The sequence below is a fragment of the Phyllostomus discolor genome, chromosome 7 (assembly GCF_004126475.2).
Source record: "Phyllostomus discolor isolate MPI-MPIP mPhyDis1 chromosome 7, mPhyDis1.pri.v3, whole genome shotgun sequence".
In the NCBI taxonomy this organism is placed as follows: domain Eukaryota; kingdom Metazoa; phylum Chordata; class Mammalia; order Chiroptera; family Phyllostomidae; genus Phyllostomus; species Phyllostomus discolor.
In genome coordinates this window covers 132,661,750-132,682,213 of record NC_040909.2, presented here as the reverse complement: position 1 = coordinate 132,682,213, position 20,464 = coordinate 132,661,750, and the positions used below count along the sequence as shown (strand labels likewise).

The following is a 20,464-nucleotide window of genomic DNA, read 5'->3' as shown; positions in this document are numbered from 1 at the left end:
GTATGACACACACTTGGAGGCAGCTCCAGCAGACTCAGGCCACGGCAGGCACGGGCACACGCAGCTGGACCTCCACGGGCAGGTTGCACCGTCCTGACCCTGGGCCTCATGCTTCTTTCTGCCAGACCCCTGCCACTCAGTTCTGTCCCCGTCTGTCTGCCCCCGGCCTTGTTCCAGGGGCCGGAGGCGGGGGCCAGACTGGGTGTGCACAGCCAACTCGGGGCAGCATCTGATGCCCGCAGCCTCCCTGTGGCCCCATCATCCCCCGTGCTCCCTGACCTCCCGAACCCCTCTGCCGTCGGCACCAGGTGTGAGAAGTGGTGCAGGCACAGCCGCCGGCTCTGCCCGGGCCTCACCTGCTGACCCCTGAAACAGGACCTGCCTGTCACGTTGTGCCCCGGGTTCCCAGACTGCATTCCTTCCCCTAAGACCCCGCTGAGCCTTTGCGCGCTCTGTGACCTCAGCCTGGAATGCCATACTCGTGTGTGGTGATGCTGAGGCTTCTTCCCAGGTCTGCTGTCCAGGGATGTGCCGAAAAGGCCGTGCCCAGGTCGGCCACCGCCCCCTCCCACTCTGTGTTCCTGTGGCCCAGGGTTGTCACGGCGGGTCTGCTTGCCTCTCAGGCTTGCCCCATGCATCGTGAACTCCTTCCCAGGGTGCGTGCGTGTGTGCATGCGGTGCCCGTCCCCGTGGGGCAGCGTGCTCCCGTGTGGCCCCTGTGTCCCGTGCCTAGATCCTAAGCCAGCTCCAGCAAGTGTCTTTGCACCGTTTCGTACCTCAGCTTCTCCAGCTGTAAAACAGGCTGGCCAGTAGTGCTCACCTATTCTTAACTGCATCCACCCGGTAGGAAACACTGGGACTCAGAAGGGTTACTTACCCCAGGCTCTCCTGGCTGGGCAGTGGGGAGCCTGCGTGCCCCGCCCTCTGGCCTACAGCGTTCTGCACGACGCGGCTCCGAGATGCCACTGGCCATCCCCGTCTCCGCACCGGTGTCTCTCCGTGGGGCGGAGACGGGAGGAGGTGGCCCAGCAGGTCGGCACCGTCCACCTGGCTGCGGCTCCCTGTCCATCTGCAGTGTGGCGCCCTGGTGTGCGGGGAGGGCCGCTCCAGGCTGTGTCCCTGCCAGAACCGCAGTGTCCGCAGCCCCCGAAATAGCCCCTGCATCACATTCCTGAAGTCCCACGGCCATCTGTCTCGGGGGGGCGGGGGGGGGGGGCAGCCAGGACAGGCTTCTGAGCAGGAAACAGGCCTCTGGGCAGATCTGGGATTTGTGGGGACTTTGGTCTTTGGAGCGGTGTGTCGTTAAACCTCACCTTGGGGGATAAAGTACTTTGCTTATCACCTACTTTTAACAGACCAACACATTTTAACACAACTTAAAGTTAATAAGGAAATGAGGTCAAAAGGAAAATATAGGTAGCAAAGTAACAAAGTCCAAAAGTGTGATCTCGTCACAAAATACGTAACGTACAGTTACAAACGGTGGCTAAAAATAGACTACCAATCTGACACTGAGGTGGTTACAGGCCGGAGCAAAGAAAAAACTCCAATTGATCATCGGTTCATGGAGGCCGTGTGATTAACCCTCTTCTCACACTTGAGAGCTGGGCAGTTAATACCTGGGAGCATTCCCCCGGGACCTCCATCCTCTGGCAAGAATTCAGAGAAGTGCCTGCGATGCCCAGTGTGGGAAACCGTATGTGCACTGAAGGAACATTCTAGAAGCCCAAGTTCTGGTGTCCGAGTTCCACCAGCCGTGGCTAAGTGACCTCTGGAAACCACTTACGTTCCTCAGTCTGGCCACTGGGACGTGAAGGTTTATGATCATCTTCTTCTTCTTAATGTTGCAGAGTAAACAGTGGATGAAAAACTACCCCACAATTTGATTCACTTCTCATGTTTCCAGGCTAGAACCACCAGGTGCAAAGGCTCAGTATTTAAAATGTCTGACTCAGGCGTGCCTACCTAGTTATCAGAAGTCGTATTGGCTTGTACAAGAGCCTTTGGTTAGAAATTTCCTTATTCTTCACTTTTCTTGGATTTTCCAATATGTTGGGTTAGCTAGAAAGGCCATTTAGTTTTTTCTGTAAAATAAAAGACACTTTTTTATTTCCACCAATAACGTTATGGATTTGGGTATTTTGAGTATGCCGGCTCTCTCCTGCTATTGGCTTCTTGTGGGCAGAGGTCAGGGGTGCTGCTAAACATCGTCCAGTGCGTAAGGCAGCCCCTCGGCAAAGAGTCGTTTGGCCAAAATGTCAGTAGGACCAAGAAACTTCAGAAACCACTTTTGACACGTTCAAACAGTCACAGCTCCTTCTCCATCCACTGCACGAATCTCCTTTTGCATTTCAGTTGTGTTTTTACCCTTCTGGGAATAGTGAAGCATAATGTGCCTGAAAATGTTGCTTAGTTCCCCCATCTTCAGTATTAAAATGGCTACATAACAGTTCACCAATATCGATGTTTTTGTTTTTTTAATGCATGCTGATAGGACAGCTGTCGCAATACAGTGTAACAAAATTGTTTCGAATGAAGTTAAAGACAAGTAAGCGCAGCTAGAGCCATCATAAGGGAAAAGCTACATGGACATTTTGGCCGACCCAATATTGCCATGTTATAGCCCCCCACGACCCAAACCGCATTTTGCAAGCAGTCGTGGACATGATAATGACTTCAGCCGCTCATGGATTGTTTGCGAGGTGCCGGATGCCGGTTACTCATCCGCACGCTATTTAGCCATCACAGCCATCCTGTCGGACAGGGACTGTTGTCATCCCTGGTTCACTAATGAGGATTTCAGAGACCAGAGACGTCCAGCGATTTGTGTCATATCATGAATCCAGGGGCTCGAGAACTTGAACTCAGCTGCTCCAGAGGACTCGCGGAGCCTCTGTGCCAGGCACGCTGGGCCAGTGCCTGCCTGTGTCCCCACAGGCGCTTGGCCCCCCGCTTCTGAGCTGGAGTGAGGGACCACAGCTTTGCATTGCCTGCCCAGCATCTGTCTTCAGCTCTCTGCAGCACATCTGTAGGTTACACTAGGTCCTTTTCCCAATTGCACAAAGAGGAGAGAGGATGGAGCTGCTTCTGTGTTTTCGCTCCTCCCTCTAATGCTATCCTGTTCTCAGAAGTCTTCCTAAACCACACTTCTCCTCCCAGGCATGGCAGGTGGCCTTTGGCCCGCTGGGAGCACCAGGGGGTTCCTTTCTGCCAGGCCACTGGCGCCTCCCCAGGTGTGTGAGGAGTGAAGCAGAGGGCGGAGTCGGCCCTGCAGGTCCTGCCTCCATTCATGGGGCACCGAGTGGCCGCCCAGGCCAGGCACTGGCCAGGAAGCGGGTTTCGAGACGAACAAGGCAGACTCCCTGTCTTTGAGATGCGCGTCCGTCGAGTAAAGCATGTCTTTCCATTCCGCACCGAAGAACTGTGGAGGACACCGAGAACGCTGGGTCAGGCTCCCTGGGGTCCAGCACTGTGCTCCGCCCTCCAGAGTTTCTCTCTCGTGATGCCCATGCCCATCTAGTGGGGTAGGGACTCTCGTTCCCATTTCATAGACGGGGACTGAGGCATCACAGAAAAAGCCACGGAGCCCAGACTCACAGCCGCTGGCCCGCGGTACGGCTGGAGAGCCGGCCCAGGCCTGCCTGGCGCCCGCGTCTGCACCCTGAGCCACTCTCCTGTGATCAGTGGGTGCGGGCACTCGAGGCCCAGGGAGCAGCCAAGTCCAGCTGCAGAAGGAATCTCGGAAATGGCTTTGCAGGTGTTCTTTGACGGTCGCATGAGAATTTGCCGCTAGTGGGAGGGGAGGAGTACTGAAGGGACAGGGAACAGCAGGGACTAAGTCAGAGAGCCACCAACACACGCCTTCGGAGGCGGGGAGTCGCCGCGAGTGACCAGAGAGCATTCTGTCCAGGAGCCCACCCTCGAATTCCGCCCGCCTCTCTGTGCCCGTGGGTTCGAGGGATGGAGGTGCTGGGCTGTGGTGCTTTAGTGCAGACCCTGCAGGTGGGCCACTTGGCTTTGTGTCCCAGCTCTGACCCTTCCCAGCCACTTGACCTTGGGCTTGGCTTGACTTCTCTGTGTGTGAGTGATTCTTTTTATGCACCTCGTGAATGTGGTTACTGGAGTCAGTGCTGAGTAAACAGTGGTTGCCTTTGTCATGTTATACTGGGGGGTCGTGATGGGTCAGGAAGAGCACCCAGGCGTGTGGCCGGGACGTTCAGGTGCAGCTTCTAGCCATGAGGCCTGGAGCTGTTCGCTCACTTGACCTTGTTTCCTCGTCTTTCATGTGAAGACGATGCCAGTCCTCCAGTCACTGTGAGAAAGAAAAGCACCAGGGCCCTGGAGTGGGCACCCCAGGCAGGGAGCGTGCTCGGCCCTGTCCACTCCTGTTTCGGAGCCGCCCCATCCAGCCCCTTGCCAGTGCCACCCGGGAGGGGTCACGGGTGTCCAGGTCGGGTAGCAAAGGGCCGTGCCGAAGGAGGACACTTGGGTTTCCAGAGCAAGGAGAGGTGGACTGGAGCCCAACGACAGCTGCAGGCTCCCGGGTTCCTCCTGGGCACCCAGCAGCCTGGCCCGGGATGCCCTGCACTCCCCGCTGCGTGGAGCGGGTCACAGAGGAGCCACGTTTACTGCAGCCGGTCTTCCCACCTCCTGGGCAGAGCACATGGTCCGGCTCCAGTCCCGTTAGAAAGCGCTGAGCTGTCCGGGGGCCACGTCCCCCAAAGATGACCACCCACCCTCCCCCCAGGCCGGTTTGGACACTGCCTCATCTCCGCACCCAGCTCCTCCCGCGGCACTCGTGTGGTTTGTAGTGTCCGTCTCCCTGGCCAGCGCTTGAACTCTGCCAGAGCAGTGGCGTTTTATTTGCTTTTGTGCCCCCTGCCACGCGCTCGTGCCCTGCACATAGTAGGTGCTTAGTAAATGCTAACGTTTGCATGAATGACGAGTGAGTCAAGTGACTGAGGGCCGTGTCCCGCAGCCGGCCGGCCGCCGCCACCCTGCTGAGCCGTGTCTGCACACGCACCCACTGTGGGCCACGTGTTTCTCCCGAGTCTGGGCTCTCCCGGCCAGGGGCTCCTCTGGCTCCGGTCTTCCGAAGGCTGGGACCTCGGGGGGCCCGTCTGCCCCGCCCCGGGTCCCCGGTTCCACTTCCCCTTCTCAGGACACAATTGTTCACGTTCGACTTTCCCCGCAGGTAACGACATGGGTCCAACGTCATCCGGCAAGAGCGCAAACAAGTTCGAGGGGCTTTCTCAGCAGTCGAGGTAAGCCACCTCTGTTCTCCTGGCGGGAGGTCATGGTGGGCGGGACTGCAGGAACGGGCTTCAGTGACGGTCTGCCCCAGGTGTGGCCCACCGGCCGCGTCCCTGGTCTCGGGCCTGGCCCCTCTGCAGAGCGAGCTTGCGAGTGGACCGCCCTCCCCGACCTGGGCTCCAGGTGCGCCCGGCCCGCACGTCCCAGAGTCACATGGTCTGTCAGAATGAGGCTTCAGTTTTTGGTTTTTTAAATGAAGGCATTGGGTTTTGTTCCTTTCCCCGCTGGCTCCATCCTGCAGCCTTGGGGATGGGAAGACAGCCCTCAGTGACCCCCGACAGCCCCGAGGTTTTCAAACGTAAAAATGTGCCTTTCTAAAAGTTCCCTGGTGGGGAGTTGTTCCGGTCCGGCTGGGAGCAGCGTCTCTGTGTTCTCTCTTCTCCCCGAGAGAGACGGGGGCTTGGGAGCGCTCTGCGGGCAGCACTTATCCAGCCCCAGCCGGCGCACGGGGTCTTCTTTGGAGGCCCAGCCGGAGGAGGACACCAAGAGCCACTTCCAGGCCCGGGACCTCAGGGACGGGGAGTCAGCTGGGGGGTGTGGGGGTTGCTTTCAGAGTTTGTCCAGGATTCTTTGAAAAAGCAAAAACCCTCATTTCTCTTCCCGCCACCATCGTGTGTGGTCTGCACAGCCCCGTGCTGTGAGTACGACGGGGCGGGCCCCCTCGGTACTGTGCTCGCTGTCACCGAGCCGGGGTGAGGGGCGGGGGTAGCCCAAGAGGCTGAGTGGTGGCAGTGCTCAGTGCCGGACCCAGACCCCTGGCTCTCCAGGCTCCTTGTCCCCAAGTCCCCTCCCCTGGCTCCCTGCCTGGCAGGGCCTTAGAAAAGCACCCCAAAAACGTCTGAGGCAAAGCCCTTTGGCATTGCCCTGACCAGTGCAGCCCAGTTGGCTGGGCGTCATCCCGCCAGGCAAAAGGCTGACGGTCTGATTCCCCATCAGGGCACGCACCCGCATTGCGGGTTCAGTCCCTGCTCAGGGTGCGCACAAAGAGCCAGCCAGTCAGTGTTCTCTCTCACGTTGATGTTTCTCTTCCTCTGTTTCTTCTCCTCTCCTCTCTTTAAAAATAAATATAACCTTTTCTAAAAAACTAGAAAATAAAGCCTTTGGCGTCTGCCATTTCCAGCTCCGTAGTGGCTGTGCGTCAGCAGCAGGGCGGCCCCCCGGGAGCCCAGAGGCAGGCGGGGCTGCAGCGAGCCTGGAGGGCGGTGAGACTGAGGGCAGCGTGCTCCCCTCTCTGATTCGGCTTCCGTTTGGCCGGTTTGGCTTTCCCTGTCCTTTTAAATGCAGTTAGGACAGAAGGGAAAGTGGCCAGTTCTGAGGACACGGAAGGACAGGAAAGGAGAAGCAAGCGATTATAGAGAGGTCTTGGCAGGCAGACTCGGGCTCTTGGCTGCCGTGGCTTTTGGCTGCCGTGGCTTTTGGGGTCTGCAGCGCCCCCGTGTCCCGAGAGCAGTTGGGGCCTCTTGTCAGAGGGAAACATCGGGCTCCAACGAATCCCACAGGTGCCACCTGCAGCGCTGGCCTTTCAGTGGTGGCCAGGTGGGGGGGTTAGCATTTAGCTGTTCAGGACACTAACAGACCTCCGTCCTGGGGACCTGGGCCTGTTCCCTGTTCACACGTCCTCCCAAAGGAGGCAGAGCTCAGGGATGTGGCGGCCTGACACCCCAGCCGTCCCCTTCGGAGGGCGCGAGGGCTCCGGAGTCCATTGGAGCTGGGGCTGGGCTCCCGTGTCCACCAGTGACCAGCCTGGGGACCTTGTACCTGTCACTGCGGTCGCATCATCTGAAAATGAGGGCAGCGAGAGTCACCCTCTGGGGTCCCGTGAGATGAGATACTTCTCTGTGCCACACTGGGGACACGGTCTCGAGTCCCGTGCCCCCGCAGATGTCACTGGCCCCGGGCCGAGGCCTCACGAGGAGGAAGGGTGGCCCGAGTCCCGCAGAAACTGCCTTGCGCTCTCCCGCCCGGGCAGGCACACCTGCGGTTACGGGAGAGGGACGGCGACCTCCGGCTGAGGGAACGTGGAGAGGCCTTTAGGTAGTTCGGTAGACACCTGGGATTGCCCTGAATGACCTGTCACTGCTGACATTGTAGCACTTTTCTGCCCTAAATGATTTTTTTTTATTAATTAGCACCGCTTCTGCGAAGACTGCACTTGGTCCAAGAGTTCTTCCTAAACTACCTCAGAAAGGTAAGCCGTCTCTTTGCAGTCTCCACGTGTGCTGAGAGGGTCGCCGTGCCTGTGGAGCGGACAGTGATTCCGTCTGTCCTGGCCACAGGTGTCTAAAGCAGCACCTGGCATGAAGGGAACGCCTGATAAGTGTGTTCAACGCAGAGCATATTGATAACCTCAGATTGTGTTGAGCAAAGCACCTTGTTTTCCCTCAAAAAGTACTCTTTCAAAAGACACATCACGAGACCCCCAGGGCCCATGTCTCCTCCTCTGCAAAGCTAATCAGAGAGACGCGCACCCGTTCCAGCCCTCCCACTCCCGGGCCTGGGGCCTGGGCGGGGCCTCGGATTCCTCACCCACACGCGGGACAAGGATGCCCCCTCCCCGAGGTTCTGACAGGACGAAGGGGGTCCCGCTCCCCAGTGCCCCGAGCTGGTGGGTCCCAGGGATGGCGTCTGTCGTGCCGAGTGGAGACACGCGTGCCCACCGAGTAGGAGACGGCGGAGTCTCCCAGCTGCTGCTTGGCCGGAGCGACGCCCCGCTGTCTGACCAGATGTGTAGTTCTGACCGAGCTTTGCATTGGGAAGACGGAACTGTCCATCTTCCCCATCAAGCAGACGTGACGGTGCCCATCCTTTTGTTGCAGTGCGGGGGCATTTGGTTCACTCCATCTGCCCTCCCGGAGGCCCGCAAGGCCAGCAGGGCCCGCACTAGGGGCAGACGGGGGCCCAGAGGAGCTCGCGGGTACGCCCTGGGTTTCGGGCCAGCGGTGAGACCTTTGACCCCAGAAGCCAAACTAGGGATGCATGGCGGGAAGCTGGAATTCAGCACTTGTCCAAAGTCTCGGCTGGCATCTTTGGAAGGACATGGACTGGTCGGGGCTGGCCCCGGTGCAGGAAGACGGGGCGGGGGGGGGGCGGGGGGCGGTGTGTCCCAGGTGGCTGTGTGCATCCTCCTCCGAGTGCAAAGGAAGCCTTCCCCCAGGTTTACCGCATCCGTCTCTAAAGTCGTGGGGCTTTTTGCTTTCACCCTCTGCCCAGAAGGCTGCCTGATCTCATAAGTTGGGGCCCAGTTTCACAGCCCTGTTCCCACTTCTCTAGAGTCTGCGCCATCCAGCCCGAGGGGTCACCATTGATCACGTGCCCCCATGGGACCCTGCACCTACCTGCCTTTGCAGCTCACAGTCCGCATCCCCTTCGAGCCCTCCCCGCCTCCTGCGCCTCCAGCCTGCCTCCCTCCCTCCTGAGGCTGCCCCCCCTTCCTAATGCTGCCCGACGCTGGGCCTCAGCTCCCAGGACCTGGGTATGGCAGAGAAGTACGGTTGGGGGAGGTCCTGCTCAGCCTCAGTGCCAGCGGCCCTCCCCCCGCAGATCGCTGTGCAGCCGGGCTGCAGGGGAAGTGCGCTGGCCTGCCCTTCAGAGTGCGTGCAGGCCAAGGAGGAGTCTTCATGGCCACGGGGGAACGCAGGCCCAGCTGGGAAGTAAAACAGCAAAGGCTGGAGGCTCTCCTAGAGCAGAGACTGTCTCGTCTTATTTCCTTTCTCACTATAAAAGTGGCATACATTCATTCTAGAAGATTTGAAAAATACAGAAACGCAAAAAAAAATAGGAAAATGTGAATCACTTGAAGTCTTCCCACCAGGATAAACGAGTGGATCTCTCCTTTCACTCTCTGGTTTCTACTTCTTTAGGTTCCCATTTAAGCTGGCTTTTTCGCAGGGCAAATCAGAAACATGTGCCGTGACGTGAATTACATAACAGGGTGGCTTTTACTGGCCGCGTAGTATTCCACCGTCTGGCACCGCGCGTGTGAAGCGGTCTCTGTTACTTGCTGCGCACAGGTCTGCTTTTCCTCCTGCTCGGTGGAGGGCGCGCCGTGCTGTGCATCCCAGCGGAGACCCGTCAGGGCCTGGCCTTGACGCCTTGTTTAGGAGGAATGGGAGGATCAGAGCTGCATATTTTGAGGGTTACGGCCGCCCAGCACTTCCTCACGGTTTCTGTTCCCCCGGAAATGTGACTCACAGCAAGGCTTTCCAGGCAGACTGCCCTGGGGATCCCCCGGGTTTGCCCCCGTCTCTCCCTGCCTCAGACATCTGCTCACCCAGCCGCACCAGCTGCGGCTCAAGGCCCAGCCCATGTGCATGAGCATGCCCTTGAATTGGAGTTCCCTGGGACGGACGGGGGCTGGGCAGGCCGTGGGTGGGAACAGCCGCAGTACGGCTCGTGACAGTTTACAACACTGATTTATCTTCATTTTTTTTTAAGAATACCTTTCTGAATGTGTGGGATTTTCAGGATGACAGTTTTGTTTTGTCTGACTCATTCATTCGGTGTGCTCGGTCGGCTGTTTTCTTGCCCAGCCCCCTGCGACTGGCCCCTGCTCGGGGAGCCAGAGCCCAGGCATGAGTGAGAACGTGAATCCTGGCCTCAGAGAACCCTGTCTGACAGAGACCACAGGAACCTCCTTACTGCTTAGGGCCCACCAGGTCCTGTCAGCCAGTGCGCTACACATACATAGTAAGGCACATTGTAGAGGTGGGAACGGTGAGTTACGGAGAGGTGGTGTCACTGCTCCGGGTCACACAGCCAGCAAGTAAGGGGTGCAGCCCGGTCCCCAGTGTCCGGAGCTCTACTGGAGCGAGCAGTGAGCAGCGCAGGGAGCCGCGGGGGTGGTCCGCTGCAGCAGCACCCGCCCCCGGCCTGCGGGGTGGTGCGCAGCCCGGCCTTGAAGAGGAGGAGGAGGAGGGCCTGACTTAGGAACGCACCCAAACATACCAAGTAGGGAAACACATCAAAGTTGTCGACAAGGTAACATGCTGTAGTCCCGTTTATATTCATGAGCAGCTTGTACCTGTGTCACCAAAACATAATAATCAAAGGGTGGCGAGAGGAGAAACCTTAATACTGAAGAATTTTTATTAATGTGGCCAATACTGTTGCTAAAACGGTGCATAGATAAAAGTTCTGTATGTGGAAACACATGAAAAAGTCAAAAAGGAAAAATACCGGAATAGTTCAAGTGGCTGCAGCTAGGCGATAGCCTTCTGGAAACGTGCAGCTCTGTGCTTGCTATTTCCTCGATGCTGTATTGTGTTTATGGTTGTGGGGTTTTGAATTGTGGATCAGTTGGGACATCCTTTCCTTGGGTAACCAAGGCATAAAATCCTGGGTTGTAACGTGGGTGCCTTCCAGGCTCCCGGCTGTTCTGATCACAAATGGGCTTACACATGCACCCAGGTCAGCCCTTGAGCTCCCCCGGCCCCGGGTGCCCGCGTTGGGTGCTAGGTCGGCTCTCCTCCAGGTGGCCAACGGGAGGAAGCTGTGCTTCCCCACCCCCTCTCCCCTCCCCTCGGTGACCCCCCTCTTTGTGGTTGCTCCCCGCAGTGGCACTACGGAAAACGGAAACCAGCCATCATCTCTCCCTAGACAAAGCCAACATCCCACCTGAAATCGTCCAGAAGTCGTCACAGCTGGCAGACTTGCCACAGAAGCCGCCTCCGGGGGACCTGCCCCCGAAGCCCGCCGACCTGGCTCCCAAACCCCAAATGGGAGATTTGCCGCCGAAGCCGGGAGAACTGCCCCCCAAGCCGCAGCTGGGCGACCTGCCCCCCAAACCCCAGCTCTCGGACTTACCTCCCAAGCCGCAGATGAAGGACCTGCCTCCCAAGCCTCAGCTGACCGACCTGCTGGCGAAATCCCAGCCGGGAGACATCTCGCCCAAGGCGCAGCCGTCCTCCGACTCGGCCCCGAAGTCGCACCCGGTGGATCTGTCCCCGAATGTGCCCGCCCGAGACGCCATCCAGAAGCAAGCCTCTGAGGACGCCAACGACCTGGCGCCCCCTCTGCCCGAGACGCCCGTCCCGCTGCCCAGGAAGATCAACACGGTGGGTGGGCAGGCGCCAGGGTGCTTGCGGGCTCTTGTGGACTCTGCCCCACTCTGAAACCTGGGCTGGGGGGATGCGGGGGGCGGGGGAGCAGGCGGACAACTCACACAGAAAACGCAGGAGCTTGCTCGCTCGCCTGACGGCTCGGGGTCCCTGGGGTACCCGAGCAGGGCCTGCCTGTCAGGACCCGCCTGCAGTGCCCACTGTAACTATGACCTTGGCCAGTTGCTCACCTTCTCCGAGCCTCAGTTTCCTCGTGGACAGAGAGGGGCTGATACCAGAACCGGGCTCGTGGGTGATTGAACACACTTAGCTGGCACCTAGGAAACACCCAGCAGTGGGCGCTCGGACCCCGGAAGCCGGAGGACGAGACTGCCTTCTGGGGTCACAGGAGAGCAGCCCCCTCCCCTCCCTGGGCCCGGGAGCCTCAGCCTCGGTGCGCCCACCGCCTCCTGGAGGGACCCGGGGCAGAGCCTGTGGGGATGCACACAGACGTTGGGATTGGGCTGAAGTCTCACGTTTCATGGTTTTCATGAAGTGCTTTCTGCTCTTTAATACAGCAACTGCATTTTGATATAAAAATGCTCTTTTCCCTAAAATCTTTTTTTGGGGGAAAGTGGGGGTCTAGGAAGGTGCAAGTGTGCTGTCCGTCCTGCTAGTGGCTGCACCCCAACAGGGACGCTGGCCCCCCCCCGGTTGAGGAGCACAGCTCCCTGGCGGGGGGGGGGGGGGGCGCTGAGGGAGCCAGACCTAAAGACCTCCCACAGTGCATGCCAGCCCTGCCCCCGCTCGCGGCACGCTGGGAAACAGCACTGTGATACAAGGGCTGCTTCGGTCCTGAAGGGGTTTCAGACAGAACCCCGTGCTGCCCCGGCGTAGAGATGACACGTCCATGTGGCAGGCGCCTCTGCTCTTCACGAGGGCAACTCCCGGGCCCTCGGGTGCCACCGTGGCCTTGACGGGTGCAGACTCCAGGCGCTCTGTGATCTCACAGAGTCTGGAGACCACTCACACCCCGTTGTGAGTGGTCACTGGGGGCTTCTTGGTGGCTTGCCGAGCTGGCACTGTAAGGACACATCTGCCACCAGCTCCACAGGCCCCACCCACCCACCCACCAGCCCGGTGACTAGCTGCAGCCCGGGGCCAGGGCGTCAGGGCCACCGAGGGACCCAGAGGAAAAGTCACAGGACCCAGAATACTCAGAGCTGTGGCTTGCTCTTCTTATTGCTGGTATTTACTGAGCTGGGTGCCCAGAGCAGCCTCCAGAAGGTCATTTCCCTGTTTCCATCTTCCTGTTTGCAAAGCACTAGCAGTTCAACAAATGAGAGCCCAAGTCCCATTGGTCAAGATTCAAAACTTTTGGGGGGAACTGCTTAGTGCCCTACCCCCCGACCCCCCCACCCAACTAGCTGCAGGCTCGCTTTACACCATGTTCCCCAAACCCATCTGCAGCCTCCGCTGCCCTCTCTGCCAGTGACTGGGGGGGCTGGGGGTGGGCCCCTCGCTCCGAGTCTCCAGTGGAGCCGTCTCCTCCCTGCCCCTGTCGTTTGCTTCCCCTTGAAAATAACGGGGGGGGGGGGGGCGCCTGTCCCCCCGTGCCGGGCTCTGCCGTGTGATGCCAGAGGAAGGGGCAGGGACTGTGCATCTTGCGATGTCATGGAACACGGAGCACAGGGCGGACGCGCTCCCCCAATCACAGCGGGGAAACTGAGGCTGGAGGAACTTCCGTCACTTGCCCAAGCTCGCTCGGTGCGCCCTCTGTTTCCCTCATTGCACCCGGCAGCTGACACCCCGTCTCTGTGCCGCAGGGCAAGAACAAGGTGCGGCGTGTGAAGACCATTTACGACTGCCAGGCGGACAATGACGACGAGCTGACCTTCATCGAGGGCGAAGTGATCGTGGTCACGGGGGAGGAGGACCAGGAGTGGTGGGTACGTACGCACACGCAGCAGGCGGCCCCTCCCGCGTCTGGTCGGGTGTCCCCAGCACCGAGCTGCACTCCGCACACGGCGCGGAGCGGGGAGGCCGGGCCCTGGTGGCACTTGCCAGCAGCCCCTTTGCCGGGTGTCTTCCGTCACTGTCTCAGCTGCTGGGTGAACAGCCATGGAGCTCTGAAACTGGGTCAGGAGCCTCCATGTTCCATGTGCTTTACCCCCACCCTCCTCGTCACACCGCAGCCTGTGAGCCAGGGGTGTTTTCTGGACTTCAGGTGCAAAGTCAAGGCGTCAGAAGGCACGTTGCCCGAGGCGCACAGCTAGTCAGCAGGCAGCCTGGTCCCCAAGGCTGTGTGCTTGTTGCCGTCTGTGCTGCCCCAGGCCAGGGGGGTAGGGGGCCAGAGGGTCCGGGCTCCCAGCCCAGTCTCCATCTCCCATCTGCGTGCAGGCCTCTGTTCGTCCAGTGGGGCACCGTGCCTTCCTGTGCGATTTTAGGACAACATCCCTCAAGAATGTCTATAAAAACTTCTCCTCTGTGAAAGCCCAGGTCTCGGCAAGGGAAGGCGTCACTGTCTCACTCAGTGGCCGTTTGGGCATCAGGGGCCCTTGGCGATGCCCGGAGGGAGCCAGCCCTGCCTGCCAGGAGGGGCCTGTGGTTCACAGCTGAGCCAGCGGAACCTGTCGATGCTCAGAACCACACGTGCACACGCGTGCACCTCCGGCCTGTGTCCTCTGGGCCTGGACAGCGGTTGGTCCTTGATCGCCAATGTCTGGTTTTGCTCGGACCGAAACAGAGGTTCCCAGGTGGGGCAGTTTGTCCTCCAGGGACATTTGGCGCCACGAGAGACGTTCCAATGGGCAGCACCTGGGAGGCTGGAAGGCGAAGCTGCCGCTGGACATTGGACATGCTGCTGTGTCGGGGGGCACTGGCGGGAGTGTGGGGGTGAGAACCCCGGGGCCTTGGCGATGAGGCCGCTGTGCGCTCCGCTGGGAGGGCCGAGCCCGGGCCCTCGTGGGGCGGCCGTGCCGGCACAGTGAGATCCGCATAGAAGTGCCGGCGCGCCAGTGCAGGCCGCCCTCCGCTCTGTTGTCGGCGCCGGGCTGTGTGGCATGTCGTCTGCCCTGCAGGTCACCGCAGGCGGCAGAGGGGCACCTGCCTCCCAGCCCAGCTCTGCGGGCTCTCCCGGGGCTCGGGCCCACCGGGCTTGTCCCCGGGCAGCCGTCCTCGGCCTCCAGCCTGACGCCTCCCTTCCCTCCCCACAGATCGGCCACATCGAGGGGCAGCCTGAGCGAAGGGGGGTCTTCCCGGTGTCCTTCGTCCACATCCTGTCCGACTAGCGAAAAGCAGAACCTCGAGATGGTCCGCGCCCTCCAGCGAGACTGCCGCCCGGTCACCTGTGCGCACGTGTACACAGCCACCGCCGCCGCCGCCGGAGCAGACACCCACCGGAGGGCGGTGCAGGAGTGGACTGTAGCGTCTGTTGTAAATAAATACCCTGTTGTTTTCTGCCTTTGCCAGTATTAGGGGGGCCTGGGACCCGGCGCGCCGTCCCGGTTTGCCAAAGCCATCCTTGGCGTCTAGCACTTACAGCTCTGTCTACGCTGGTTTCCGAGCAAACGGGAACAGAGGAGCGCTGGCTCTGCAAACACGAGTGGTCCCAGCAGCCGTCGGAAGGCCTGGAACGGACTCTCCGTTCCGCACCACGCAGTGTTCTGAGTCATGTTACTGCAATGCGGCGTGAGCAAAGGGGCGGGTTCTGTTTTCCAGGCGGAACCCCCGGCCCCGCCACAGGCCGGCCCGTAGTCGTCCGTGTCCACCGTTTATCGCTCCCCGCACCAACGCCGGTATTGATTACGGGCAAGTGCTCAGTGAAACCCAAGTGTTACTCCTTCCGCAGAGTCATCGCCAACCCCCAAACCTTGGGTCTGTGCCCACAGCCTCATGCAAGTCTAGACGAGTGGACTTATGCTGTCTTCTGAGCAGTGCCCGCCCCTGAGATTTTACCTCATTATGCAAAAATAACATAGCCTTCATGACTATTTTGACAAAAGTTTAAAACCCCTTGAGTGAAGTTCAACTGTCAGGAACCAAGGACTGCCAGGAAATACTAGCCTCTACCTTATGCATGTGTTTAGAAGCTCACCTGAAATCTGCCTTTTATAAAGGAACCGTATGGGTCAGTTGAACTGTACACTTTTTAAACCGGATTGCCATTAAAGCAGAAATTATAAGGTTGCAACAATACTTGTTTCTAGTCAGTCCTTTGGCTTTCTCAAGAGTATGGATTTACATATCACATTAAGAATTAGCATCCTTCAAATGTGTTAAAGCATCTCATGCGTCAATTTTAAGTTATTTTCATAGTTCTGTTCTGGACACATTTAAACTCTTAGGAGATTACTCGACAGGATGACGGATTTAAAAGCCAGCCCGGCACACAGCTCCCCGATGGTAGGACCCAGGTGCTGAATGCAACCAGCCTCTTTTTTTCCCCCACCCTTTTTTCAAACCCAGTGGTAGGTAAGTTTTCCAGTCTCCAGCTCTGTGCAGCGGGCGTGTTACCTGCGAGTCAGTTCATTACCAAGGCTCCGAACGCTGCTGTGAATTGCACTGTGAAAAAGCCCTTCCCGACACGAGTCCCCTTCTTGGTTTTCTCCTCACCCCGGTGTGTCTATTGACCACGAGCACGCCGTGCCTAGTTCAGCCCTTTGCGTGAGTTGGAACTTTGAAAAGAATCCATTCGGCTCCCTCCCCCACCGCTGGGCCTGCGCTCTGATTCTGAGGCTCGTGTGTCAGTCTGGCAATACGTTTGCTTAAACCGCTTTGTTGGCAGCCGCACAGAAAACTAATATTTTTCAGCAGATAATCTTGGCAATGAGTGAGACTCGTTCATTTCACAGAAGCACAACTCCCCACCCGAGCCCTTAGGGAAAAATCGCCATTTCTAGAGTCACAGCACCCAGTGCATATTAATGTAGTTCTGCGTGAGTGGTGGTGACCGTGAGAACTCGGGGTGCCCACCTAGTTAACCACCCTTGCATGGCAGACCCGCCGCGCCGTGTCTTCTCAGCTGTTAGTGGACAGTGACCAAGCAGTTGCTCCCGCGGCCTCGCAGCACAGGTGACTCCCCGCAGCAGGAACGGCGGGGGCCGGCCGCCCGGCGTGCTGGTGCGTGGTCGGCCAGCCCCGTCTGCAGCCTCAGGATCTCCGCCGCACAGGTGTCAGGACAGGAAGTGGCCGTCCCTAGTTCCTCAGTGTCCTGGTTCATTCAGTGACGTCTTTTGAGTTGCATTTAAAACCGATTCACTTCTGCAGCCTATGGTATTGTCAGCTGATCTCCAAATAAACTGGTTTCTACAAACACCCAGAAACTAGGTGTCCGAAACCACATGGAATCAGTGTCTGTTCTTTATCGCTTTTTGCAGCCGCTTAAATGCATTTTTTTTAATACTTTTTTTTCGGGTTTTGTCTTTGTTTTCCATCAGTAATCTGAGTTTTCGCTAACCCAGCTGACTGTGGGACATAGGAAAACTGGGTATAAATACCTTTGCTGATCTTGGTTGAGTTGAAATCTGATATTGTTCTTAAACTCAGTGAGCCACTATCTGCAATTTTTGTACATGATATAGTATTTTGAAGGTATGGAACTTTATGAAAAAAATAGCTAATTAGTTCTTTTTTTTTCCCTCAGAGGGGAAAGGTATGTTCTGCAAATAGTGTGTGTCTTATTTTACTGTTGAACAGCAATTGCTATTTATTTTTTTATTGCCTAGAACTTTACCCTGTTGTATAGCAATCCCGTACATACACCACTAGCTAAATTCCGAATTCTCATCTGGATGTTACGCTCCAACATCAGTACACTCGTCATTTCACATGTATTTAATGTGACAGTTTTTTCAGTACTGTATGTGTTAATTTCTACTTTTTTTAATATTTAAAATTGCTTTTAAATAAACATATTCTCAGTTGATCCCAAACACCTGAGATCAGGCCCTTTTGTGAGTCGTCCTCGCCCCTTCCATTTGGAGAACATCGCGACCCGCCCTGGCTGCGCTTCCGAGGGTGGAGATGGCGCGCGTCACCGCGACTCCCGTGCACAGCACACTCGGGACGTGCGCGGTGGTTTCCTTCGCTTCTAAAACGGCCCTCGGCCTTGCGGCCCACCCCCATTCCCACTCCTGCCTCCACGCCGCCTGCGTCAGACTCACGTGTGTGGGCGGGGCAAGAAGAAGGGGGCGGGGTTGCGCAGGCATGTGGGAGGGGCTCTGGGGCAACTCCCGGCTCTGACCACGTGCTGGAGCGTGTGTGTCGGGTGGCTGTTCCCGCGGTGCTGCCCTGCAGCGAGCAGACCAGGGCCAGGGTCTGCCTGCATCACCTCGCCCTCCCCAAGCCGGCGAGAGGGAATGAGCCCTCTGCTGCCCAGAGCTTGAAAATGAGGCTCAGACCCGTTCCCATGCCGGAGATGTCGTGGTTCGTGCACGGCCCAGTCAGGAGTCCAGACGAGTGGTTCTGGCTCCAAGGCCACCGCGGGGGTGCCCACTGCACGGAAGACAGTCCCCGGCACGAGGTTCTAGCTTTTGAGACACTGCGAGAGAAACAGGGCGGGAAGCTGACCGAGCCAACAGCATCGAAGAATCTGACGGGTTGGTCTCCTGTTTCCTTGCGACGAGGTGGGCCCGTGGGAACGCCTGTTCGCCCGCGGAGGCAGGACCAACCCTCCCGACGGCCGCCGGAGGTGGGCTCGTGCGTGGGAACTGTGATTCATTCGGGGTGCTTCCGGGAGAGGCCGACGTAGCGACCTGCCTCACTCAGGCAAGGGGCACCCAGCCTTCTACCTGAAATCACGAACGAATACGACATCGGCTTTGCTTTAAACCAGGGACAGGGTCTGCTGGAAATTAATGGACTCACCCTCCCCCCACCCCCCACTGGAAGCAGCTCTTCCAGAACTCCGGACCCCGACAGACCTCCGCGCCATGTGGGGCACCCAACCCCTGGCTCAGCCCTGCGGGGGACGGGCCTGTCTTTCCTGTACGGACCTTCCCTCCTCTGTGAGGTGCAAGTCCCCCTGGGGTGCATGCTCCCTCGAGGAACTCGCTCTCTGAGCTGAAGTGACCTACCCCAGGTCACCATAAGTCATGGCGGCAGCGTGAGCCCAAGCCTCTCTGGCCTTGGGGACAGCCTCCCCTTCCGCCCTCTCTCCCCACCCCTGCTGCTTTCTCCCCTTCCCTGACGCTGCATCCCCCTCCCCCACTCCCATCCACTGTGTGGGCGGATGCGTGGCAGGGTGGGTGGGTGGCAGTGGTGCTATTCATAGCACAGTTCCACTTGTTGCCACCATGCTCGTGTCCTCATCGGTCCCGAATGACCGCCTCATTTCCAGAACCTGCGGTAGGTGGGCACTTCGGAGCCGGTGGGCTCACCTTTTGCGCAGGGGTGCCTGACAGGGGCGTGCCCCCGCCCCCCTAAGAATGGATGGGCAGATGTGTTCAGCCGGCCCTCCGCTTGCGTCTGTCCTCTGCAGCCCGCAGCCTGGGGTGAGGGTGAGGTCAGCTCAAGCGTGTTACATAACCCTAAACGTTCTCTGAAGACAGAGCCAGGCCTGTGGTTGCGAAGACGGGCCCCCCACTCTGTCCCTGAGGAGGTCGCAGGCTGAGTAGCATGGCTGTGGGGCTCGCCTGGCGGGAGGAAGGGGCTTGCGGCACCTTCATGTTCATGGACAACACTATGCAGTAGAGCTCCCATCTCCCCCACCTCCCAGTGTGGGGGACAGAGGCTCAGAGAAGGTAAGAGGTAACTTGCCACAAGTCAAGTTGCTCGTGAAGGGCCAAGCCCGGACATGAACACTGAGGTCAGGGCCCAAGTGGCTCCCAGCCATGACCCTGGGCTGCCCCAGCTGCTGCTGTGTTCCCTGCTGCCCTTTCCAAAGAGAAACTGGGTCAAGGCCTCCTACAGCCAGGTCAGCCGGCCAGGGAGTGTAAACCATGGAATGAGGCACTGGCCAGCAGGGCCTGCCGAGGGTGTGTCCTGGACACACTGCTCTGCCTCCCAGGTCGGGGGGGCAGTGGGAGCAAGCCAGAGGTCGAGCTGGCTCCCGGGGTCTGCAGCTGCCTGCAGAATGTGACCAGGGGGGAGCGGTGAGCAAGTGAGGTCCATCAGACGCTTAAGCCCCCAAAAACAGGAATTGAAGCTCAGATAAACACAGCTGTTTTGCAAACATCTTGCCACACAGCAAACCCGAGCCAGAGGCTCCAAGGCCAAACCGGTGACCTTCTGCAAAACCGCCAAGGGACAAACCTCATTTGGCTTCACACTTCTGGGGACAGAATTTAAAACGTTGCTTTATAGGTCCGAGCAGATTGGAGGACGAGAGGTGGCAAACCTGCCATCTGCACACTGGCCTGAAACCGCATGAGGGCCAGGCTTTCTGCTTTGGGCCGCATCATTTGGGTCTTCAATATTAAAACCAGATTCCCAGACCCTGTCCCTGGAGTTTCAGAGGGGCCTAAGAATCTGCATTTGGCCATTCCCAGGTGAATCCCATGCAACGCTGGAGGCGCAGGTCTGTCTTGGACCACTGCTCAGCTCCTCAGAATGTAGAATTGACCCCAAAAGGTGGGTCACCCAGAGTCCAGGACCTCTGCACAGCAGCCCCTGCTAATAATGGTGAGACCCCTCCTTAGGGCTCAGCCCCTGCACACCTCCAGCTGTCATTTTCTTGCTGTCAGGGTGCAATGACTAAGACACAAGATTCAGAGTTTGGCAGAACTAGCCCACCCCTGCCTGCACCACTTACCAGCAAAATGTGTCCAGCAAACAGGTATTGAGAGGTCTTCATAGGACCGGCCCCTCCCCATATGACCTGGGGCCGCTGCTAAACTCCATGAGCCCCCAGCTTCCCTGCAGGCACCACGGAGTTCAGACTGCAGCCTTGCAGACACGACACGGCTCACTCACCTGCCAGGCTCGTTGTGCCCATCCCTGAGAAGCCAGGTGTACATCTCCCTGGGCTCGGCCCCTGGCTCCCTTGGCCAGTGTGAGCCAGCCTGCAGGGTCCAGGCACAGCTTCTGCCCATCCCTAAAAGTGACAACCATGGGGCCTGGCTTGGCCGGTCATGGCCATTTGTTACTCAGGCCCAGAGGACAGGATGGGGGGAGGT

General features: G+C 58.5%; 1 protein-coding gene across 5 annotated transcripts in view; it reads left to right on the top strand.

Moving 5' to 3' along the window:
* The window catches only part of ASAP1 (ArfGAP with SH3 domain, ankyrin repeat and PH domain 1), a 269,830-nt gene extending 252,885 nt beyond the window's left edge, over positions 1-16,945 (top strand). For all 5 annotated transcript variants that reach the window (XM_028533939.2, XM_036031426.1, XM_028533938.2 and 2 more), the window contains 5 exons: positions 5,195-5,264; positions 7,443-7,501; positions 10,867-11,366; positions 13,175-13,297; positions 14,564-16,945. In XM_028533939.2, the coding sequence (XP_028389740.2) occupies positions 5,195-5,264; positions 7,443-7,501; positions 10,867-11,366; positions 13,175-13,297; positions 14,564-14,638 (827 nt within the window). In that variant the 3' untranslated portion in view covers positions 14,639-16,945. The remainder of the gene's footprint in view (positions 1-5,194; positions 5,265-7,442; positions 7,502-10,866; positions 11,367-13,174; positions 13,298-14,563) is intronic.
* The last annotated feature ends 3,519 nt before the right edge of the window (positions 16,946-20,464 follow it).